General features: G+C 40.2%; 2 protein-coding genes across 2 annotated transcripts in view; both read left to right on the forward strand.

Annotated features, from left to right (window-relative positions):
• Nucleotides 1-9,960, forward strand: part of LOC115379738 (fibronectin-like) — a 40,034-nt gene extending 30,074 nt beyond the window's left edge. The window contains exons 36-49 of the mRNA XM_030080583.1: nt 655-742; nt 864-1,046; nt 1,224-1,313; nt 1,688-1,879; nt 2,278-2,367; nt 3,907-4,015; nt 4,212-4,431; nt 4,760-4,930; nt 5,023-5,161; nt 5,603-5,770; nt 7,101-7,226; nt 7,491-7,597; nt 8,037-8,156; nt 8,456-9,960. Of these exons, the coding sequence (XP_029936443.1) occupies nt 655-742; nt 864-1,046; nt 1,224-1,313; nt 1,688-1,879; nt 2,278-2,367; nt 3,907-4,015; nt 4,212-4,431; nt 4,760-4,930; nt 5,023-5,161; nt 5,603-5,770; nt 7,101-7,226; nt 7,491-7,597; nt 8,037-8,156; nt 8,456-8,524 (1,872 nt within the window). The 3' untranslated portion in view covers nt 8,525-9,960. The remainder of the gene's footprint in view (nt 1-654; nt 743-863; nt 1,047-1,223; nt 1,314-1,687; nt 1,880-2,277; nt 2,368-3,906; nt 4,016-4,211; nt 4,432-4,759; nt 4,931-5,022; nt 5,162-5,602; nt 5,771-7,100; nt 7,227-7,490; nt 7,598-8,036; nt 8,157-8,455) is intronic.
• Nucleotides 9,961-11,607: 1,647 nt separating this feature from the next.
• umps (uridine monophosphate synthetase) lies at nt 11,608-19,511 on the forward strand. Its single transcript, XM_030081393.1, has 10 exons — nt 11,608-11,864; nt 13,032-13,185; nt 13,534-13,658; nt 13,870-14,057; nt 14,239-14,336; nt 14,913-15,073; nt 15,163-15,280; nt 15,981-16,156; nt 16,328-16,442; nt 17,305-19,511. Exons 1-10 carry the CDS (start codon nt 11,715-11,717, stop codon nt 17,481-17,483), a joined length of 1,464 nt encoding a protein of 487 aa, XP_029937253.1. The 5' UTR covers nt 11,608-11,714; the 3' UTR covers nt 17,484-19,511.
• Nucleotides 19,512-24,988: the final 5,477 nt, after the last annotated feature.

The following is a 24,988-nucleotide window of genomic DNA, read 5'->3' on the forward strand; positions in this document are numbered from 1 at the left end:
GCTATAAAGTTACAGTTGTATGAATGTGCATGCACGTGCACACACACACACACACACACACACACACACACACACACACACACACACACACACGCACACACCACACACAAAGTTCTGCAGAGAGCAAGGAGGGGACATGTGACATGCCCCCTTTTTCCTATGTAGTCAATGGAAAACTATTTGGATCTGGAATAGTTCTCAGACAGATGATGCTACCCTGCTGGAAGGTCGTTTATGGCCCAGCTCAGCACTAATACACACACACACACACACACACGGAGATGCGTACTTACAGACAACTTTATAGACATAAAATTATAGACAGACATATACCTATGCATGCATGTGCCTACACGTGCATAAAGTCCAGGCACACAAACATACATACATACATACAAGGTACAAGCACATACACAGAGTTATAATAATGCTTATAATTGTAGCTGCAGCTGGCGTATTAAGAGTATTGTGAATGTGTGTTTGTGTGTGTGGTCGACTCGGGAAGCCACAGGCCACAGTGCTGCCATCCTGCCCTGTCATGACATGTGCTTTACCCATCAAAGACACACACACTTAAACACAGTAAACATTGTGTCTAGAGAGGAAGCCCTATTTACTATTTCTTTTTTTTTCTTCATTCTTTCCCTCCTCTAGGTTGCAACTACCTATGAGGCACATGTTTATGCTCTGAAGAACTCTCTGACCAGCAGGCCACTCCAAGGAGAAGTCACTACACTGGACAGTCAGTCTCTAATTCATGCATTTGAAATAAAGAAAATAATGTTACAAATAAAAGGCACTTTTTGATACATCAAATTCATTCATCAAATTAAACTCCACCTCTCCTCCTCATCTCTCCGCAGATATCAGTCCACCTCGTCGGGTGCGTATCTCTGATGTTAAGGACTCCTCCATCACTCTGACCTGGCGCACCAAGACAGAAACCATCTCTGGCTTCCTGGTAGAGGCCACACCCACTTCCTCAACAGGCCCCGCTCCCATTCAGAGGACCATCAGCCCTGACATGCGCTCTTACACAATTTCAGGTGTGCAGATATGGGAATCGAGAAACATGTAGATTGGCAAATCTCTGCACACATAAGAATACTTAATAACATTATGTGAATTATGGTTGGTTTTACTTGACTAGAGATGTGAAAGTAGATACTCGCACACACAAATTAACTGTGCCTCTTTAATGTATGTGTGTGTTTGCTGTTCAGGTCTGCAGCCAGGCACCACTTATAAGATCAGCATCTACACACTAAATGGGAATGGACGCAGTGCCCCGTTCACACTCACTGCCACCACAGGTATAATCAGCATACTGTATGCTGCTTCAATCAAACTTCAATCATTCAGTCAATGACCCGTTCCCCTAAAAATGGATGAAAACAACCCAACAGCATTTTATTTATGACCTTTGCAGAGGTCAGTGTGGTTAAAAAAAATGCATTGCAAATTAAACATCAACACAGACAATATCAATTTTGGTCAAAGTCAGAAAGTAAATAACCTCTGTTGGGGTAATTGGCAGCTTTTTCTCTTGAATGCTTAGTAGTGTAATACCATTCAATATTATGAAATGTTTGTATGTATGTGGAATGCAATAGGTGCCCTTTACTGAAATATTGATCTCGCATCCACAGTTAATGGGTTTATATAACTGTCTGCTTGTCTCTTCCAGCCAAACCAGTGGTCATTCCCCCAACCAATATCCGCTTCACCTCCCTGACTCCCACTAGCATCTCCTTCACCTGGGAGCCTTCTCACAGTCCAGGGGTCACTGGCTATTACGTCACCTATGAGGAGGCCGGGGGTTTGCCTCGAGAACTCACCCCCAGACCCCATGCTGGCCAGAGCTTTGCTATTGTCAGTGGTAAGTGAGGAGTATGACACATACTGTAAAGTGACACACATTCACATACTGTACATGCAAATAAACATTAAACATATGTTTACTAGTACAGACACAGTGCATACCGTAAGGGAGAAGTGCTAATACATCAGCCGATGTACAAATCCCCTTTACTACATTTGTCTTGCAATAAAACATCTGCCCTATAAATCTACATCTATACTGTTGATGCATACAGAGATCTGTGCACTGGCACTGGATGGTGTTGCATGATATTTTGGTTTGACAAATTATTTTACATTTTTTATTTCCTGAAAATCCTGAAAATATTAAGAGTAAAAGAGCTGATATTGAAAATTTGTCTGTTAATATGCAGATGAGTGTGTTGTATGTAATGTCGGCTTTTTTTTTAATCATAGGTCTGAAACCAGGAACAGAGTATGTAATTAAGATTGTTGCCCTGCAGAACGCTTTGAGAAGTACACCTCTAATTGGCAAGGCCAGAACCCGTAAGTACACCCATCTTCCAAAACAGATCTTAATGTTAATGGCCTGTTGAAGCCTCTCCAAGTCTTGCCTTTGTTACTTTGACTGAGAAAGGCCAAGCCAATCTATTTAAGACACTGTTAAAAAACAAAATGTAAAAAAAAATGTCATGACTTTCTCCTCTACCTCCTAAAAAGTGGTCATTTTGGAAAGGCAAGAATTTTACAGGACACTAGAAATAAACACATTAAACAGATAAATATCACATTATAATAACATTTGTGTTACTAAGGCAGAAATTACAATTGTATCCCTGTCATTTTTGATTATTTAATTATTAAATACTAATGGTGCTGTGGAAATTTGACAAAACCTCACTGCTATTCAAATTCAGAGGAATAAATTACCATTAAACCCAATATAATGTTTTACAATAGTACTTCTTGCTCCCAGATCGAGAAATCTTTAGAAATTGCAAGTTGGAACTTAATTAGTTTACAGACTCTTGTCTCTCCAACCCTAAGGAGAATTGGGTCTGAACGTGTTGATTGTCAGTGTTTGTTACTGAATTGTCTGACTGTTTGTGATGATTCATTCCCCCCTACAGGCAGTCGCTTAGCTTATTTGCTTCATCTGTTCAAATGGTTATTATAAATAGTGAAGGCCTAACAGCAATATTTATTTCTGGTAGCAAAGATCTTTTGTAGAGTAACATCACCATGTTTGCAGTACATGCAGACTAATTCATCAATCACAAATTTAGCATTAACCTTGGGCATCGAATGCAGCAATATTCAGTTGGAATGAAAGTTACTGCAACTGTATGTAAAAAAATGTCATAGAAAATCTCGTGCAGGCTTTAGTGCTATGCTGCACCCTGCTGGCTTCCTTCTGTAACCTCTGCACCTAAAGTAGAAAGGCATTGTCACTTGTGTTTTCTCCATATGAAAGGTTGATGTTGTAATTTGGTGTGGGAAAGCTGATCTTAAGTCAGCACGGCTTGGTCCCTCAATTAGTGAGTCAAGATCCAAAGTAGGATGTAATTTACCATTAATGGGCCAACACAGCCACATCAAGTAATACATGAGGTAATCATCCTCATAAGCGAGCATCAGACATAAGTTTTCTCATCTGGGTTTTTCATGTCAGATTTTGAAGTAAATTGCCTGAACATCCTCTGTTGACAGTGGCTTTCCCACCCCAGATCCTTACCAAACCACTCATGGGGAAAATGCAAATCTTACCATAGATCACTCTACATCTATGGACAGCTACAGCTTAGACTATGGATCCACCTGATGCATTTTTATCTCCACATTTTCCCTTATTTTGCATTTAGTGTTATACAGTAAAAACTTATTTTACAACATAGCACTGAAACACATCAAGCTGTGTCAGAGTTTAAGAGTTTAAGTTTTCATGACCTTGCTATGAATAAGTAGGACCACTCTACAAACTAGCTTGTTTGTCTGCCCACTAAAAATGTAGCTTGTGGATCTTAACTTTTGCTTTGCCCTGCCTGCTTCTAACAGCCAGCGAACTTCTGTCTCTCATCCGATCAGAGCCAGTTTCAGACCACCAGCTGCTGGTCCCCGAGCTGCCCCAGCTTCCTGTCCCTCACCGACCCACCACTGACATCCTAGATGTCCCAGAGTCCTTCAATGACAAGAGGTAAGACCAGGTGCAGTCAGTCTAAGTGCTGTTACTATTAGGCAGTGGCATGCACCACCAGAAGCAGATATTCTTACTATGCATTTGAGCATCATTCTAGTTGCCTCTATTTATTGCATTTGTCCATGCTGTCCTCTTTCACACCTCTCCTTTCTTAAACTATTAAAAACAATCTCTTTTGTCTAATAAATTCTAGTTTTGACTCCAACCATGTCCATATGGCTGGGACCAGTGGTCAGATCCGGCCAGGCCAGCAGGGCCAGCACATCTACACAGAGTACCAGAGCCTAGGCCCCAATAATGGACTGAATGGTCATAACAATGGACCCAACGAAGGTCAGAGACCCACACTCAGAGAACCCCTGGTCTACATCCCTGTTCCAGGCCCTGATGGAAATAGAGTACCCTTGGTCAAGGTAAGAAAACTCATATCTCTAATGTGCCTTGTGGTATTTTTTAATACTGTATGAAATTCTTTAAATTACCATTGAATTTTCTTTAATCACTGCCATATTACTATATTCCCCTAAGAAATATAGCACTTGTACACACTTTTAACAACCCGGTTGCTATGGGACACAAAGTTTCATTGCAGTATATGTGACAACTTCAGTTGGTATAATAACATTTATGTTAATAAGCAGTAAATTATGTGCATTTATCAGACTTTGACTGAAGAACCAGAACTATCCATTCTCTAATTTTAAAGTTGTCCATCTTTATACTGAATGTTTTGTCCTTTAGGTGAGTGAGGGTCCACTGCCCGGTCTGCCGTTTGGTTTCCCTGACAACGAGACAGAGTTGCCCCAAGAAGCACAGACAATTACAACCATCTCCTGGCAACCCATCCCTCACAGCTCTGAGTATGTGGTGTCCTGTAATCCTATCACAAACCTAGAGGAGAGAAACGTCCAGGTACACACACACACACACACACACACATGCACACACACATTCACACATGGACACACACATACACTCTAATCTCTTAATCTCACCCCATGTAGATGCGTCTGCCTGGCAGCTCCACCAGTGCCACGCTGATTGGTTTGACATCTGGAGCGTCCTATAACGTCATTGTAGAGGCCGTGAGGGGCGGGGCTACAGAGAAGGTTTTGGAGGAAGTTGTAACCGTTGGCAATGCTGGTACAGTATTTCACACTGACTAAGACAAAGTTTGCAGATATTTTTATTCTTTCACCATATTAGACATGGGAGCAAAGTGCACAACTATGCTCCTTTTATTTTGACCAGTACTTCATATTTGTTTTGATTTTAGTACTGCAATATGTGGCAGTTTTTATTAATTCCACAGGCTGAGTTTGATTTGCATTAATTTATAGTAAATATAATGCATACAGTAAGGTTATTAGCCTGTATACTTTTGCCAGGAATTCCATGTTGTGTAATAACTTTCCACACACTGGGCAGTGATTAATTTGTAATTGCTTGTTGTAATCTCAGGAAATAAAAGAATAATTCTCCCACTGTGTTCTCTCTCCCGTAGAAGAACTAAGAGCAAGTCAGAATGAGGTAAACCACATCAAATGGGTCAATTGTAACCTTATTTTTTCTTTCATCCCATAGTGCCAGGTGACATCCCGATTAATACCAACCGTGATGTGTGTTATGACACGTTCACACACACCTACCATGAGGTGGGCTCCGAGTGGGAGCGCATGTCTGAGACGGGCTTCAAGCTGTGGTGCCGCTGCCTGGGCCTGGGCAGTGGCCATTTTAGGTGTGATTCATCCAGTGAGTGGCTTAATAACCCCATCCCAGCATGCTTTGCAAACACACACCACATCATAGAATTAAAGAACCAATAATTCTATGTGGTTTACTCAGGGAATTTATAAGAGCGAAAATGAATCAGACATGTCTCAGCCTCACATAATCCACCTGGTGGAGTTAGATGAACCTCCAAAATGTGATATTTTATAAAAATTTAATTGATTGGGCACAAAGTGAATAAGGATGCATATACATTGTCTGACACAGTAATATAGTAACATAGAGCATCAAAGCATCTACATCCTGGTCTTCATAGGTTAGATATGGACAGAGTGGGCTAAAAAGGCATCAGATCAAGACTCTACCATCTTTGACTCTGGGTTCATTACTTTCACAGAAAAGATTTTTTTAATGGACACGTTTTATAAATTCCTCAGCTACAGTGCAAATAAAAAAAGTGCCATAGAACATAAACTGTAATATTCTATGTGCAGCAAAACACAGTAATACAATTTGAGCATGGGCAGCCTTGGCAGTGATGAAACAGATGCTCATTTACAGTAAACTGATCTATGTTTTTGTAGCTGATCCACAGTAATATCCAAAGTTAAAGTTCCTCAGATACTGTTCTATACAAACTGTGCATAATATTAGATTACCTTGTGTACCATTAATGTGTTACACAATACATTCAGTACAATTATTTCATATATTATGAAACTTAAGATAATCTGCCTGTGGTCTGCCCATGTCAGTGTCTCTTTGCTATGTTTACAAACTGAAAATATAGCAGCAAGAGAGGACTGCAGCTAGCTATGCTACAGCAAAGCTAATGACCTGGCCTCTGTCTCAGTTATTTGTATTGTCCACATGGATAACTTGACGATACCAAAAACTGAGGCCACCACACCATCTAACATGCAAGCATGGTCCACGGCTTGTCAAGTCGAGCAGAGCTTGTTTTTTTTTTTCACAGCAGGACCCATTTAAGTCCATTGTGGAGAATGTGTTGTTATCCATATCAAACATAAATTATTTTCATTGACATGTTGTTTGAAATGGAAATGTGCTTTGCAGAATGGGGATGACTGCCTGTTCTTTACAGTATTTGTGTCACATATAGTGTATGTGGAAAATAAAGTCTGTATCTGTGAATCTTTCTCCTCAGCAGGAATGACAAAAGCTTGAAACAATATGTGTTGAAGTTCTTTTGATAATATCTTGACCCATTATATCGATTTCCTACTCCTTGCTCTCCCTACCTCATCCACCCTTTTCTTCCCCTCTTCCTTCTATCCCTGTATCATCTCCCTCTCTCTGTGTGTGCTTCTCTTCTTCCTCCCTCCTTCAGAGTGGTGTCATGACAACGGTAACAACTACCGTATTGGTGAGAAGTGGGATCGGCACGCTGAGAACGGTCACATGATGAGCTGCACCTGCCTGGGCAACGGCAAGGGAGAATTCAAATGTGAACCACGTAAGTATAGACTTATACATACTCATCCATACACACACACTCATCATACACTGTCGTGCACTTACTTTTTATTCTCATACACACACACACACACACATGGATGTATATGGTTCATATAGCCTGTATGCATCTGTTTTATTCATTACATTAACACTCCCTTAGATGGTACTAAAAATAAAGGTTGTTTGATCTTCATTGTGGTTCCTGAGTTATCTTACTTTGGTTATTGAAGAACAACTTTTAATATGCAATAATCTTTTCCAGATGAGTCAACATGTTACGACGATGGAAAAATGTACCAGGTTGGAAACCAGTGGCAGAAGGAATACCTGGGTGCCATCTGTACCTGTACCTGCTATGGAGGACAACAGGTGGGATAGCTGTGTTTGTGTGTGTGCATGTGTATGTGCGCAGTAACCTGTCCCCTGTTGCTTTATGGATCACGTTAGAAGTATTAGACTGTATGTCTTAATGGCTCAGTGGGCTAAGGTGGGACGTCCTGGGCGTGAATCCAGCCCTGGACTTTTGTTGCATATCATCATACTCTAACAATATTTCTGTGTCTCTCTCTCTCTACTCAAAACTCCTTAATAAGGGTGAACTTGCTAAAATGCCCCCCAAAAAGTATAAGACACTAAGTTGTCACAGTGGTTTTTACCTTTGTTTTTTCCTGTATGTGATCATGTTTCATAGCACCCTCTCTATTTGCAACAGCTTGTGACAGAACTGCACAAGGCGTTATGATCAAACCGCACATTTATTTGTGTGTATGTGTTATGTGTCCAATAACCAGTCTCTCTATCTCTTTAGGGCTGGCGTTGTGAGAACTGCAGAAGGCCGGGAGGACAGACTGAGGTGGACGTTGACGTCTTGCAACCCGTTAGCTCAGATGCTTACGATAGGTACAGAGAGAATGCTCTACGCAAACTGGTGAGTGACGCTCCATGACGAGCAGTTTTATAATTATGAATATACTAATTCTGCATGATCAATGTCTTTGATCCCGCACATAGAGCAACAATATATATAACTTGTGATTTGTAAGATTTAGAAGTCTGATTATGTGGGTAACAATTGGCTGGTTATAAAAGGTTGCATCACTCTAAATGGTTAGTTTTAGTTACGTGCATTTCGCTGTTGATCTTGCTGAAGTTTCCACTGAGTCACAACTAATACAAAATCCTTCCTCTTTTTCCCTCTTTTCACTCCGGATCTTCACCACGCTCCAGAACATCCAGTGCCCGATTGAATGTTTGAGACCAGAGCTGCTTGCCGACGCTCACAGCCCCTCAGAGTAGAGAAGAGAGGAGTAAAGGAGGATGAAGAGGTGACACCGAGGAGTGCCACCACCCACTCAACAAGAAAGCCTCCTCCTGCTTTCATAGAAGAGCACATTTCCACCCGCTGTGTGCCAAAAAGACTCTACACTAAATCTTTGTCTTAACAAAGCCCTCTCCACACCAATTTAGTGCCTTTTAACAGTATTTTCTACACCAAACTCCTTTTTCAAAAATCCATCCAACCTGTCATGTTGTTGGCCCTGAGCAATGTTTTAACAATTAATAATAAGGGTCTAGATCATCTCCTCCTCAATACAAATCAGGATTTCTTCATCTGATGTGTTGTGGAACTAATAATAATATGTCCAATCTATCCGAGCACCATGCCTGCTGCTTTATCACCTCAAGCCTTCCTTCCCCACTCACTGCCTGCCACACACACATACACACACAGAAACATTCATACCAGATGCTGTGAGTACTGGGGTTGTGTATTTTTTATTGTTGTGTTATGATTTTTATTTTAATTTGACACATTCCATGACATTTCTCATTGTATTGCTTTATTTTGATCAGGACAAATCATAACCACTCAAAAATTGTGTAATTTGTAATGTATTTCCTTGATCCTTGAGTGTTCCAGTGAACAAAGAGTTGTACTGCAAAGGAATCCCAAATCCATACAGGACTTTGTGTGTGGACTCGTAACTCTGAATCACAATTCTCAGTTCACTGTGATGTGAAATACGCTAAGAGACACATTTAAACATTTTCACTTTCCATCTCAACTTGAATGACCCTAAAAGACCTAACAGTCACAGTCATAATCACATTTAAATTCTTGGTAGCAACAGAAATTAACAATACACACCTGAAAATGTCCTTTTTTTTAATCTTGAGTGGTCAGTCTCCTGGTATTTTGATATAATCAGTGCAGTTGGTTATTTGCATTTCTCTTCAAATGAGTAGATATATAAAAAAGATCCCTTAAAAAACAAGCACTGTTACTTTTAAGTAGGTATTGAAACACATAGCCTTGTTATCAGTTTAATTTCCAGTTGTCAAATAGATTTTATTCAGCCAACTGTAATGAATGAGTGTTAACAAGTAAAAGAGCGGTAGCTATAAAAGTTGGGTGTTGCACCTAACAAATCCAAAGCCGAAGCTGACTGACCAAAAGTTCCACTTTTGACCTGTTACCTCTTTTTCAAAGACGTATTGGAAAAACTGCTATTGTATCCAGATGAGATGCATTCTAGTTTTAAAAAAAAATGTGTGTTTGTAATGTTTGAATTTTTTTTATTCATTTTTTTATTTATCCCTTTTATCCAAGCATTTTGTTTTAATGCTATTTGGGGTGTACACTTTATTTTTTTGATTAACTTGTTTTTATATTGTTGGTGCCAAAGTCTACTGTGGACTGAATCTTTTTAATAAACAGACAAAAAATCCAAGCCACATGTCTGTGATTATTGTGGAGCATCTTATTCTGGGATGAGATGAATGAGGTCCATGACTGACTTTTTTTCCCTCACACTCTGAAATTTGCTGACTTAGAACGGTTCAGATGAGGATGATCAAAAGACCTACACTGTTATCCAATACACACAAGGCTCTCATTTAGCAGCATGTGTCAAAGTTAAAAACTGCGGTTTGCTGAATCTTGCTGTGCTTCTTGTCATAGAGGGACTTGCATATAACATTAGGGTTGTAACAACTGTTTCTTCTTCTTTGTCTTGTATCGAAGTCCCCACCCTGCTCCTGTGACTTAAGATACAGTTCAGACATGTTGCAAGTCCTAGGAGCACAAAAGTTGCATTAGTGGGCTGTCACACTGTAGGACAGTTTCTCCTGTGACTTCAAGACTCTCAGGAAACCTTGAAGATTATGCAAATGAAGACAAAGACTGGGAAATACCAGGGGAAATCCTCTAGCATGTTCCTAGTTTAATATATGTATATTTTTAATTCATTAGTTTGTTTGTTTGCCAAATCAGAATGGTATCTCACATGTAGCCTGTATAGATTTGTATGTAATTTGGTGCATACATTGACCTTGAGCCAAGGGGGAAAAAGTCTTTATTCCAACTCTCACAGGTAAGATGTCAAGAAATCGGTTTAGCCTAAAAGTGAAGTGAATGAATGATTTCTTCAGATGTTGTAGCAAGCTGCAGATTTGGTCAGTGTTGGATTTTTGCACTCTCCTCTGGTCTTATCATCATTTTTATGTCCCAAGGCCATGCACACATTCCTGCAGGCATTCAGCATTTATATTTTGCTAAGGCACATTGTTTTGCAACAGCCTGCCCCAGTGCACTCTGCATGAGTCTGGGTTTAAGGTTAACTCGCTGAGATAACCTCCTGCTGCCTGCATTTATATGCAAAACATTCCCTAACGCATCAACCTTTAGTTTAGGGGTTAGGAATAATGTTGGTGAACAAACATACTGAATATCTAGTTATTATCATCATAGTAACAAACACTATATACATAAATGCCACTTTGCAAATCCCCACCTCCCACTGAAAAATGCACTAAAAAAAATAAAAAAATAAATAAAAAATGTATAAAAATGATCTGTGTGCCCATGCCAGGACACTCTGTGGCCTACACTTGTGTTTGAATAAAGTTTATTATAGTTCCATGCTCAATTCCTTATTTTAATTTAATTATGATGTTAATGGCTTGATTTTCCCAATTTGATTTGCATATTCCATTTGTGTTATTATGTTATTTTAACTTTTCAGTCCTAATTGCTTTGACTTTTTTTTGTCTTTTCAGCAATGACTGCTTTGTTATTATTTCATACATGCTACTGATGGCTAAGTGTGTAAACTGAAAACATCCTGTCACAGGAGGTCTGACTCAGTTATGGACGGGAAATGTTTAGCCCACTTGAATTACACAGCACTGAGTTGTCACTGCATATGTTATGCACTTTGCTCCCATATGCATATGTGTTATAATTAAAGCTGGTTAAAAAATGATGCAAGCTGCGAGATGGATGGTTATATTTATAAAAAAAAAAAAAAAAAAACTTAATTAGGCTTGACGTGATGCGCATGCAACGTGCAAGCGTAAAAACATCCATGATCCTTTGCGCACCCGGAAATGGCCTACCCAAAAATAACGTGTTTGAGTGGGACCTCCCGCGCCGGAACAGTGGCGCTCAGTCAGACAGGCTCTTGTAACTCGTCCATCCAAAAACATGGCGAACGACTCAATTGATAGTTTAATTCTCAAACTCCACGACGTCGACGCGGTGAAATTCGGGGAGTACAAGCTGAAGAGCGGCATGTTGACGCCGATCTACATCGATTTGAGAGTTCTCGTCTCCTACCCGTCCCTGATGAACCAGGTAAACACGTGTTGTTTTGCCGCTGCGATCACCAAATGACCTTAAACAAACTCTGCTAACGTGCTTGCAGCCAGCCTGGTTGTTTCTTTGCCTGAACCCAAAGCGGGCATTTAGTTTAATATAAAGAGGATATCACGTTAAACACCATGGGAGCGATACTGTAACAAAGCAGCTGCATTTGTGCTCCCTTATTGTGCTCAATAATGGCAAAACGCTGGCGCAGAGCTCACGTGGCTGTGAACCAGCTCCTGTCGAAAACAATGACATTAAAAATGTGCGTGTCAAAGTTTGACAACAGTTTTGTCTCGCTTTATATCGTGCCTTATGGAGCTACACATGCTGGGATTTTGCCGCAGGACACTTATACCTAACATTCAAGGGGAATCAGTTATGCATTTTTTAAAACTCCTTTCTCTAAAGTTTTCCCAACAGTTGATCTTTTGAGCTTTTTTCTGGCTCTTGCTTAGCTGTTTATAACCTGCCCAAATCCAGTAAAACCATTCACAGTGCGGTGTGGCTGCTCACAACGTTGCCTATAATACAATGGAGGAAATTTTATAGATATGCTGGTAATCCATAGGTGTTGACTGAAGCAGTAAAGCTCATTATGGCTCTGGAAAGGTATGCATCAACAAGCTATGAGATGTACTTCAAATTAAAAGCCCCAGAGTGCTCCAGTGACAAAAGTGTTGCTCCCTTGTGCTGCTGATTCCAGAAACTCATCACTCTCACTTTTTAAACACTGCACATGGTGACGATTTGTGCCAACAGGTGCCAGCTGTCATTAGGTGGAGCCTGAGTGCAGTATATGTGTTGGGATGATGATGAGGAAGATGTGATGGGCACAGAGTGTGTGCAGCATTTTGTCACTTTTCACTTTGTTTTGAAACCTGCAACAGATCATCAGTTTGTATTGCCACAGTGGGAAGCATCTTGTTTCTCCTGCTGTTGAGTAGAGTGCAGCTTCTTTGTATTGTCTTTGAAAGACATTTGATTGGAATGTGCATACCAAGCTTCATGCGTAAATTGCACAATGTTTGGCTTGTGCAGGTGCATTGGATATTGCCGTCTCCTCCCTGTCATGTTTTTTGCTCTGCATCTAGTGTTGCATTGTTGATTTTTAGACCTCTGTGCTATTGCTAAGCTATTTCTTTGTTTGGTTTGAAGGTGTCAAGCCTCATTTACCAGCGTGCACAAGAAGAGGAGCTAAAATTTGACTCTGTGTGCGGGGTGCCCTACACAGCTCTGCCCTTGGCCACAATTATCTGCTCCAGAAATGAACTGCCCATGCTGATCAGACGAAAAGAGACCAAGGACTATGGTAGGTGAAACGGCGTGTTTATCCATCCTTGAAGTGTATGGGTTCTTATCTTGAGTTTTTTATTAAGCAGTCACAAGAAGCACACTTAATATAGACAAAGCTAGTAGTTGTAGTTACATGTTCTCCTGGCATAGAAATAAGATCTGAATATTACACATATAAATAGCAATATTGATCATAGCTCAGATTAATAAAAAATAGTCTCCCTGAAATTGGCCTGCTCTCCATTTTGAGTGCAAGATTCAGATTAAAACAATGCCCATCTCAAAAATCTCAAAATCATGTCAATATCAGATAATTTGTGTTGAGTAAGAACTTATTTGCTCTTTATGCTGTGTCTCACCCAAGGAACCAAGCGGCAGGTGGAGGGGAAAGTTAGAGAAGGTGAGACGTGTTTGATCATCGAGGACACGGTGACCAGCGGCACCAGCATCTTGGAGACCGCTGAGGTGCTCTACAAGGAGGGACTGAAGGTGCAGTATCAGAGTGCTTGTAATAGTAGTTTTAATAAAACATCCGACGTGCTCTACAAAGAATGGTAGATACACTGCTTAGGTTAAAAGCTTATGAAGGACTGCTAGTAATAATGTACAACAGTGGCAGCAAAATACAGGCTGCAAAAAAGACTCCCTGTAAAATAGTAGCGACTGGAAATTGTCTTCTGATATATATAATTTGTTCAAGGTGACAGATGCCATCGTGCTAATGGACAGAGAACAGGGCGGTGTGGAGATGTTGGCCTCTCAGGGAATCAGACTCCATCCAATCATCTCCATGTTCAAACTGCTCAACGTGCTGCTGGCAGCCGAACGCATCAACGACCAAACCGCCCAGAGCGTCCGCAAGTTCATCCTGGACAACAACACTTTCCGGTACAGCACTCAGTGTGTCAGAAAATGGCCTCTTAGTCTCTATTTATAAAGATGTGGCAGGAAGTCAGGCTTTTTGATCATGACTTACATCTTAGTGTTTGGATCATGCATGTATGTCTGTGTGTGTCTACACACACTTCACACATCGTAATTTGTGCCCGAATTTTCTCGCCTGTTTCAGCTCTAAGGTTAAGAATGGGGATGGCTCTCCTGTCTCCAAGAAACCATGTAAGGAACAGAGCCAGGAGCTGAGCTATGGAGCCAGAGCCAAACTACCAAGTATGTAACCTTGTGTTTGTATCTAAGTGTAGGGTCTCCAAAGTGCCAACAATTTGGACTCATTTGTAAGAGTGGCCATTGCAGTGCCCGGGCCAGAATTGCAGTGAGATCTCTTTCCACACATTTTTTGTTGGTGGCACCTGCAGACAAATTGTTGGCACCAGTAATTTTTATTTGTGCCTAGAATGATTTGTTGTGTTTAATTGTTGTGATTCTGACTAATTAGGCTTACTGTACAGTGGATCACTGTCTGATTGTTCACAATGGACAATTAGTGCTAAGACTGGGAGAGCAACAACTTTCAAATGCTTGTTACATTGCATTTATGACTTCTAAACATTTAAGGTGGCTTAAGTGTTATTTGTTTGAATTTTTATTCATTTTCCTCTGAGAATAAACACAAACCTGGCTTGGTCCTCTCTAAATCATAAGAAAAGTTCTGCTAACCAGTTTTGTGCTTTCCTTTTATGCCAGCAATCATTTTGTAAGAGCAGCAGTTATTTCATGGAGGATGCTGGATATGGCATGCTGGAGTGAAACTCCTCTAATACAGTCCATCTGTCTTCTTGCCAACAGACGTCCACCCTTTGGCATCGAAGCTGCTCAGGATCATGGAGGAGAAGCAGTCCAACCTCTGTGTGTCTGCTGATGTGACCAGCAGTGAGGAGCTGCTTCAGCTGGCCGACTCCCTGGGTCCAAAGATCTGCCTGTTGAAGACTCATGTGGACATCGTAAACGTAGGAATGAATCTAACCCTGGGATAGTGCAACCTTGCTATAATGTGCTGAAACAAATGAAGCAGTGGTATTGTTATGTCTCCTAACAGGACTACACTCCAGCCCTAAGCCAGGAACTGAAGGCCCTGGCGGAGAAACACAACTTCCTCATCTTTGAGGACCGCAAGTTTGCTGACATTGGCAACACGGTGAAGCACCAGTATGAAGGTGAGGAGATGACAAGGGAGTCTTTAAAGAGCAGGTGTTTGGCTGTTGAGCTTTTCCATCTCATGCATTAAAATAAGTGGTTTTATCAATACAAAGGAAAGGAGATGGAAAGTCGTATGGATCAGTATGGATATTTGGCACTGGTGTCTTGGTGGTTCAGAGGACTATCACCCAGAGTGCCAATGTGTTGCATGTCAGCCCACCTCCCTTTCACTCCACCTTCTGTAACTTTGAATTTCCTGAAAAAAAGTTTTTCCTCAATGTGTTTTCGTTTTGTGATTTTGTACATAGCTGAGTGAGATTGAGATACACTTCATACCTAAGATGAAAAATAATGTGTGCACTCCTGATTATTTTCATTATTGATTATTCTGACAATTATTTTCTCAAGTAATTGATCAATTGTTTGGTCTATAAAATTTCAGAAAATGGGGGGAAATGATCACAACTTCCCACAGCCCAAGTTGATGTCTTCAAATGTCTTGTTTTGTTCACAACCCAAATATATTTAGTTTACTGTCATAGAGGACTAAAGAAACCAGAAATCTTCTGATTCCAGCTTTACATTTTACAAGCTGAAATCTGAGAATTTGAATATTTCTGCATGAAAATGACTCAAAACTAATCAGTTATCAAAATAGTTAGCAACTAAAGGATTTCTGGACTAATCGTTGCAGCTCTACATCTGTTCATTTCCCAGGAGGAGTGTACCAGATCTCATCGTGGTCCCACATAGTGAATGCCCATGTGGTGCCAGGGCCTGGGGTGTTGAAGGGTCTTAGTGCTGTGGGCCAGCCGCTGGGCCGAGGCTGTCTGCTCATAGCACAGATGAGCTCTCAGGGGTCGCTGGCTACTGGCGAGTACACACAGACCGCGGTAAGCATGTCTCTGCTCAGGCCTTTTCCCAAGTTGATGCCCAACATCAAGTGTATTTATCGTTAACCAGTTGACATTTCCCTTACATATCTGGGGCTCTTTATGCTCCGGAGTGGTTAAACTGTTTTTACTCATACAACTCTGACATGTTTCTCTTTGTCTGCCTCACAGGTGAAAATGGCAGAAGAGCAATCAGACTTTGTGATTGGCTTTATCTGTGGCTCCAAGATCAGCAAGAAGCCAGAGTTCATCCACATGACGCCCGGAGTGCAGATGCAGGCTGGAGGTGAGTTGAATTCTTTGCTGATTAAATTCACTCATCATTGCCTTGCATTTGTTTTCATGTTTTTTTTTTCCTCTCACATACAAAGGAAGTCATTTATATTTGTATTATAACTAATTAATACTAATTATTATATTGCTTTCAAAGGGAAAATTTTACTTCGGATGCCCCTTAGCTGTTACATGTCAAAATTCTGTGCTGTTTAAAGTGTTGCAGGAGTTTTGGGATGAAATGTTGTGATGTACTTTTTTTGATTTATTCCCTTTTCCTCCATTTGCCTCTTATAATTCCTGCATATAATTCCTCATATAGTTCCTACATGTAACGAAAAGCATTTTGCCAAACCTCTTAATGTGCCTCAATTTGCCGCATTTACTTCATATGGGTCAAAAGCAACAGCTGTAGCATTGCAGCAACAAGAGAGGTTTCCCAGTGAAGTAAAGCAAGGATTGCAACCCATACTGAAAACTGGTAGCTGCATTGCCTTTTGGTTTATTGAAAGTGCGGTCAGTGGATGAATTTCCCTGATTGTTACATGTTGGTACAAAATGCTGAGCCTAGAAAGAAGCCCCTCCTCTCTGATTGGGATAATGGAGTCTTTTCATCCTACAAACAATGATTTAAATGATTGAAAAATATACTGAGAATTATAGCCACAAAAAATATCCATGAAATACAAGAAACATCACAAGTATTTAGGTTTTTCTCTGTGTTTTGCTTCAGCTGGTGTTGTGATCACTGTTTAGCACAAGGTGGTGCTGTGGTACAAGAAATCATTCATGTGCCTACTGTCAAACACCAGGCTAGGCCACTTTTTCTCACACACTCTCTCTTTTTCACTCCTCTCCCCCCCCCTCCCCTCCAGGTGATGGGTTGGGTCAACAATACAGCAGCCCTGAGGACGTTATCTGCAACAAAGGCTCTGATGTCATCATTGTGGGACGGGGTGTCCTGGGGGCCTCAGATAGGCTGGAGGCCGCTGAGTCATACAGGAAGTCAGGCTGGGAGGCCTACACCAAGAGAATGGGCCAGACTGGCCAATAGGAGATATCAACGATTTGTGCATTATTCATTATAATTGCATATTCTTACTGAAACTCTCCTATTTACTTTGCATAGTGGTTTTTATATTTCCCAGTATTACCAGGATGAACAGAGATGAATACATATACGTGTATATGTGAACACCAGATTACCACATCAAATGTCACTCCTGCATCTGCACAAATAGAGTTTTTACAATTCCAGGGGTTACCTAGCACATAACTATTGAACACAGGTGTGTGTGTCTTGATTCCCTCCGTTTAATGAGCTGCTCAGACTGTCCGGACTTCTAACATTCTGCTAAGACACATAACACCCGGCTTGAATTGTCACTTGAAAATGTTTTTCAGTATTTATATTACACAATGATTGCATGTGGATCCATTTATACCTACAAATAGCGATAAACATCACTCATATAGTTTTTATTGTATTTTTTTTTTTTCCTTTTTAGTTGCTAGACTTTCTGATGTTTATTTTACAAATTTTAGGAATGGGTTAGACAGTCACATTGCTGATTGACCTCATTTCAAAGCTAGGCCACGATTCAGACCAAAAGTAATAGAGAAAATACTAGTATAACTGATAAATTTCACTAACTGAATAGTGTTGGAGTTGAAATTCAGGGCATCTATCAGCCAGACTTGGGATGGATGGTGATGAACACAAGCTTTTGATAAAAGTTAGAAATCAGTATTAAATGACCATTTTTGTTAGACCAGATTATAAAGGGACCATTACAAACCTGGTCAGTTGCAGATCAGTAAATGGGAAATTGGTTTTGAGTAATATTTGGACCTCAGGCCATAACTTATCAAGAATGTGGAATGGGGAAAAAAAAAACTTGAGTATGTCAGGCACAAAATGTTGGCCTTAGTTCTTCCGTCTTAAAATGGGTTGCCCTGGAAAGAATGTGAAATGTTCCTAAAACATTGTGGACCATCTCAACAGTGGATGAATTCAGTAATATGTTTACAGTATTTCATCTGCTCTACTCCACTGTAAATGCTTAATAATGCTTCCAAATCAGTACTCGTCCTGACCTGGCTTGATAAAGGCCAGTATCTGCTCGTCCACATTGCTAACGATTACATATCCAGGTTTGAGACCAGTGCTTGAGTAATAACAAGTCAAAAAAATTGTGATATGACTACTTCTGCAGAACTATGTAGAAGTTGTTCCATATCATGTGTTTATTGTGCACCTATCTGCCACTGCTGCTGCTTTATAGGTTAACTACAACTGATTAGGCACATTATAATACAGAACCTGTCTCTTTATCAACAGAGAGCTTTGTTTGTTGTTTGTGATGGCTCAGAGGTAAACAGTGTATCTTGGGGGCGAGGCAGTTGTGCAGCTGTGTACTCATACACACATTAAAAGAGGTGGAGCTTCTGCAGTGGGTGCATCTGTTGATTAGCGGCCTGCCCTTATTCTAATCAATTTAATGAACACAAGTTGTGTTTTCTTTTACAGGGACATTTATCAGTAATTTCCTTCCACTTTCAGTTTCATTATATGACCATTTAAGATGCTTTTTTTTTTCAGAATGAGAATATCTTGTAATTAATCCAATAAATCTAATTTGTTGCACTAATTTTCTCTCAGGTTTATTGCCAAATATTTCTAGACTGTATATGATAAAAAAAAACACTTGAAACACTACTCTTTTGTAGATCCTTTGTATTACGTTGTTTTCCACTACAGTTTTAACTCTATGTCCTTATTCCACTCTGCTACTGTACTGTATGAGGCCAGTATTTTTGAATGCATGACAGGATTAGGGGTTCTGTCATTGGACAGTAGGGCAGAGAGGGACTTGACCTATGAACTGATGAAGCTGGAAATATTTTACCAACATGTAAAGGGACTATGAAATAAACTCATACCTTAGTGGTAATAATATTTGGTGACTTCTTTTGGTGGCTTAATTTTGAGTTGGTTTGCCTTTTGTCTTCGCTCAATTCAAGGTTCAAATCTTTCCATGTTTCAAAGCCTAGTTTGTGTAGCCTACTTAAGATACAATTTTTACAGCTGGAATAAAAATAAATAAAAACACTTCTCTTCTGGCCTTTCCAGGATTCGCTTGATCTGAAAAGGACCTGAGAACTGAATTGTAATCACCTCGAAAACGCCTAGCATCTGCTTCCCAAAAGCATGTGTAGCTTGTTGAGACCTTCATGTCCTCAGGAGTGGCAATCATATATCATGATGATTAGAGTTCACCCCATACATTTTCCCTTTCCTGTCTGGATTCCCTAACAAGATTTTTTTCTTCCCCCAAAGATCCTGGACAAGGTGAGTCAGGCAGCTCTTTCAGAGTAGTAGGAACTCGTTTGCAAGCCAAATCATATGGAAATGACCTGTGAATAGGCGCTGAGTAACACAAATCGAGCAGGTAGGCAGGTGAGGCTCCTCTGTAGCTAACAAGCTGAATGAATGAAGTTACCTTTCAATAGGCCTTTTCTCCTCGGGATCAGCGCTGGCACAAAGGTCAGACGTGCTGCCTTGCAAAGAGGAGGGAGGGCAGTGTGGATGGAGGGAAGGGGTGGGAGGGATAATGGAGAGGAGCTAATCTACACTTTGTGTGCGTGTGAGTGTGTGTGTGTGTGTGTGTGTGTGTGTGTGTGTGTGTGTGCGTGTGTGTGTGTGGCCCTCACCCCCTTCCCAACACCTCCTCCTTTATGTCAATATTGGATCAGAGCAACGCACCGTGCGACAGGTGTCTGTGCGCCCTGAGGATCCACTCTCTCCCCCCTGTTATATCTGCAAAAGGGGTGGAGAGATGGAGAGAGAGAGGGACAGAGACATGTTGAGGTATAAAAGGTGTATACCTGTCACAAGCTGCACACATTCAGCGTGACTGTGGCGCAGATGATGAGCCAAATGTGACCCAGTTTGCGCAATTCTTTCCTTTGTGCTTTCCTACAGTCAAGGTAGGCCAAGGCTTTAGAGTGATTTTTCTTTTCTTCTTTAATATCCATTCTGACCGAGGTTTCAACAAAGTGACTGTAGTTGTATTTGGTGCACTAACTTTTCCACCTCTTCTCCAAGGTGACGACAGAGAGAAAGAGAGAGCAGCTGCCCAGAGCTTATTGCGCTCCGGGTCGGGATCATCATCATCATATTCGGATCATTTTTTTTTTCCCGGTCATCACTTTTGTTACTTTTCCTTGTCTGTATTTGCTTCACGTTGAGCCTCACGTACAATACCTGAAGATGAAGTTTTGTTCGTTCGGCTCGCGTTATGCAGGTACAGGATGGCAACTGGAAAAGACAGAAAAAGTTTTTTTTTTTTTTTTTTTTTTTTTTTTTTCACCACGGGAAGAGCGCCATTGTTAACACTGTAAAGCCGTAATCCAGACAAATGAGGGAAATATTACTTGAAAAGGAGTTTGTTCTGCCAAGACCCCCCTCTGAAATGTAGGTTGTTAGTCAAAGGCCAGGTATGGCAGGTGTGAGCACCGCAGTTATAGCTTGAGTGAGTTGAACTCTTGAAATTCTTATAATGGGTATACAATCCATCAAAATCAACAGGAATTTATTTGGAAACAACAACTATATCTAAATATATAAATACATGCATTTTCAATCAAGCACAAGGTGTATAGAATATGTAGCTCTGACTAAGTATACTGCCTCATTTGCATACAGCTGGTATCAGGCCATGCACTAAAGAATGCCATCGCTGACTTGGACGAAAATGTTGTCTGTCCACAAGTTATTACAGTGAACAAAAACATACACATGCAGGGGAAGTACCCTTGCCTTGTTTGAATATACTAGTCAACATATTGGAATTTGACTATGTAAAACACATTTGTTAAGTAAATGTTTTTGTCAAAGACCAATTTGTCAAACATAGAAGAAGAAAGAAAGTAGGAGCAGAGTATTAGGATAGATCAACCAGGCAATATCTGTGCTCTTTCGTTCTTTCTTTCTTTTTTCTTTCTTTCTTTCTTTCTTTCTTTCTTTCTTTCTTTCTTTGTAATCAAGGACAAAATAGTGTAAGGGAAGTGGAGGTCGCAACATCATGTGCCATTTCAACTGCACATCAATCCATGTTGATCTAAAAAAATGTTTTCAGCCCATGTTCACATGACTGTATCCACTTATCAATGTAAACACTGATGCTGGTGTTTCTTGTTGCCCCTTTTGCAGACACTGCTAGATGATAACTTGCCCTTTCAGAGAGTAGTAAGGTAATGGTAATAATTTGTTTTTTAATCAGCAATTGTGCTCCTTTTAATTTGCCAATTAAATTGGTGTGAAATGATAGAGATCATATGTTTTCTTTTTCTCAGTGTGCCAAAAAGGTTGGCATTTATGACAGTAGAGCTGATCATCTCCATTTCCCCTATGGTACAATCATGATAATCATTTTTTCCATTGGCACATTCATGACGATAGCGAGTATTTTCCACTGGGGGCCTATTCATTATTGTGTATCTCCTACGCAACGAACAGAGGCTGCAGGCAAGCACCAGGGAGAGGAGAGATGGGCTTAATGGGAGGCTATGTTAATCATTAACTAACCATTAACAGTGCACACACACAGATACAGACAAACACACACACACACACACACACACACACCAGACATCTGATACGGACCATCTGCCATTTGGATGCTGTGATGCAACCTGCAGCCATCAGACATTTGCCATCATTTCATTTTTACCTTTTTTTTTTTTTTTTTTTTTTTTTTAAATTAAATATTAGAAAGCATGTCTGGTTATTTCACTCTTTTATTTTTCAGTACTTAAACCCACAAGACAAGATATGCTGTCTTACTATTCTGGTTCTCAGGGTGACATTTGTTTCATTTCCAACTCTGCAATAAACCTAGGTGGATCTTTTAGACCTAAATGCCTTATATATTCAACTTATCTACAATAAATAAATAGACGGAAGTATAGAGTTTTGTTAACATGCAGAAGACAATATTGACAGTATCAATTTCTTTGACTAAAGAGTAAACTAGCCTTTCCAGTTCCAAACTGTTTCCCCTTCTACAGACTGGAGGCAGGGTTTTAAGAAAAAAGATGATAGCAACATCCACAGTCACATGCCAGACATCAAATAACCGTTTTAAATGTTTTAAAATGGAAATACTGTATGATAACTGTATTACCATGTAGTATTTTCATATGAAAACATATTAGTAATTTTAGACTAACTTAACCACAAGCTAATAGTAGATGTAACATTCTTTTAATTAATTTAAGTAAGTAATGTCTTCACCTTAGATGAGGTTTAAATCTGTATCTTCCAAAACAGAGATGTTGTTTTGTTGTGTTTGACGTGTTTACACGTTGAGAGGGACTCCGTGAGGGGAAAATATTTTTGCCATTACTGAAAATCGTTAATTTTACAATATACTTTAATTGAAAAGCAACTACTCATTCAGTAATAGGAACAAAAATAAGACACGTGCAGGAAATGAAGCGGCAGGTGAAATGCTGAAATCACTCTGACTTTGTTTCATTGGCCAATCAAATCTACAGTCTTTTATCTGGAGACACCATGAGAAAGCCTTGTCTTGCATTTCAAACTTTAGCTGCAAGCCTGTTTGCCTCAGCTTGCTGCTCCAGTCAATATTTGTTTAAAGCCGGAGGAAGGGAAAGCTCACGCTCCTCAGTATCCTGGTTACCTACCCTCAGCTCAGACTGACTGTCCCAACTGGGCCTGCTACACCTACACCCTACCTGTAAGCTCCAGCAGCCATTTTTTCCAGTGGCTGATGCATTTATAGTTCAGGGAGGATGGAAGAAATTTCTGTTTTGCCCTATCTTTTCCCTTACATTATAAAGGAGCATCATTATATAGTGTGTGGTAATTTAGGTAATTTAATTTACTTGAGGAAAAGTGAAGCAGAGGAGGGACACATACTCATACTCACTCACTCAAAAACTGTAAAACACTATATGGTAGAGAGAGAGAGAGAGAGAGAGAGAGAGAGAGAGGAAAAGAGATCCCAAGCAGGTTTCAAACATAAGAACTTGCGAGCACATGGCACACACCTCAGCCCTCTCAACCACATGGAAAACCCAAGGTTGCTTGGCTACTGCTGCCCCTGCTGTAACCTTGTGAACTCTGCTCTGCAGGGGGTTATAAAGAAAAACCGCCCCCTGTATCAGTATTGTTAAGAGCACTGTTTGTATCTACAGGAGACACATGATTACATTTGTGGTGCCTGCTAAACTGCTCGCTGGTACCTGTAATTGGTGCAGCAAGTGTTTCCCAGAGGCTCCAATGTGTGTGTGTATGCATATGTCTGAGAGAGCCCATGTCTCTGCCGGTGTGTATGTGTATGCATTTCTGTGTGTGTGTGTGTGTGTGTGTGTGTGTTGCCTGTAGGCTGTGTGCTGTTTCCTCTGACAGTTAAAGAGGTTACTGATAATGATGAATCATGCAAATCCCCGAGGCCTGTTCCCTGGTTGGCTGCTGCTTTCTGTGGCTCTGTGACTCTGAAGAACTATCAGCGATGCCTAAAAGTGATAGTTTGGATTCTTACCTGTAGAGTCTTATTTGCTGGTCAAAGTGAGTGTGACATATCCTCCAAGTCTGGTCCGTTAAATCCTTTGCTTCAGCGTACTGCTCCAAAATGAATAAAGTGGATATAAAATGGAAAACAATCCCCTGCCTTCCAAAATGGCCAACCTGTTTTCTACTGTTTGGGCCATTTTCCGGCTTTGTGTTACTGCTCAACATTATGTTTCTGGTCTCTCTCTACTTAATTTATTTGGTCTGTTTTTTTTTTTTTTTTTTTTTTTTTTGTTCTTTTTGTTATGTTTTGTTTTGTTTTTGTCTGTTATTTCTCATTACCTGGTACATGAGGAAAACGTATGAAGAATGACCTCCTTGTTAAAAGTGTACTATGCAAAATTGAGGGTTGATTGAAGTAATGACATTTAGACTCAACTGACAAAAAATGTGGAATAAAAATGAAACTAAACAGTGAGTCAGGCCAACCATTCATTTTCCTGCTTATTTCACTTTTTTGTCATTGACTTAAAGGGATCCTCTGTTCAGAGTGGTTTTATGGTGCACTTCGAACAAAACTCAAAACATACAAATGTTTGTAAGGAAGGAAGACACTAGAAACTAAGAAAAGCAAATGGCACGTTAACATTCAAAAAGGCATGGTAAGCTGTTGAAACAAGTTTTCAGACAGTAGGCTCTTTTTGCCTGTTAATTTGCCTGTCTCTCTCTGGAGGTTTTCTATTTTCTTGAGTCAGTGTGTCTTACTGACTGTCAGCTGTTGTGCCTGCCATTATGATGCTCAGCCATTTATCTTTCTACTTGCCTGCCTTCTTCAATTCAATTCAGTTCAGTTCATTCTGATTACTTCAATGTGAATCAGTTAAATTCATTTCAATGAATTCAGTTCAATTCAGTTCAGTTCAGTTCACTTGAATTCAGTTCACTTGAGTTCAGTCCACTCACTCAGTTGAATTCAGTTGAAATCAATTCAATTCAATCCAAAGTCAATGTTAACACTT

This window comes from Myripristis murdjan, chromosome 21, assembly GCF_902150065.1.
Source record: "Myripristis murdjan chromosome 21, fMyrMur1.1, whole genome shotgun sequence".
Lineage (NCBI taxonomy): Eukaryota > Metazoa > Chordata > Actinopteri > Holocentriformes > Holocentridae > Myripristis > Myripristis murdjan.

Excerpts from the sequence above, each read along its gene's own strand:
- umps (XM_030081393.1), top strand. The coding sequence starts at position 11,715 with ATGGCGAACGACTCAATTGATAGTTTAATTCTCAAACTCCACGACGTC. Across the intron at positions 13,186-13,533 it reads AAAAGAGACCAAGGACTATG|GAACCAAGCGGCAGGTGGAG; the intron begins GTAGGTGAAACG and ends GTCTCACCCAAG. Across the intron at positions 16,157-16,327 it reads GCGAGTACACACAGACCGCG|GTGAAAATGGCAGAAGAGCA; the intron begins GTAAGCATGTCT and ends TCTGCCTCACAG.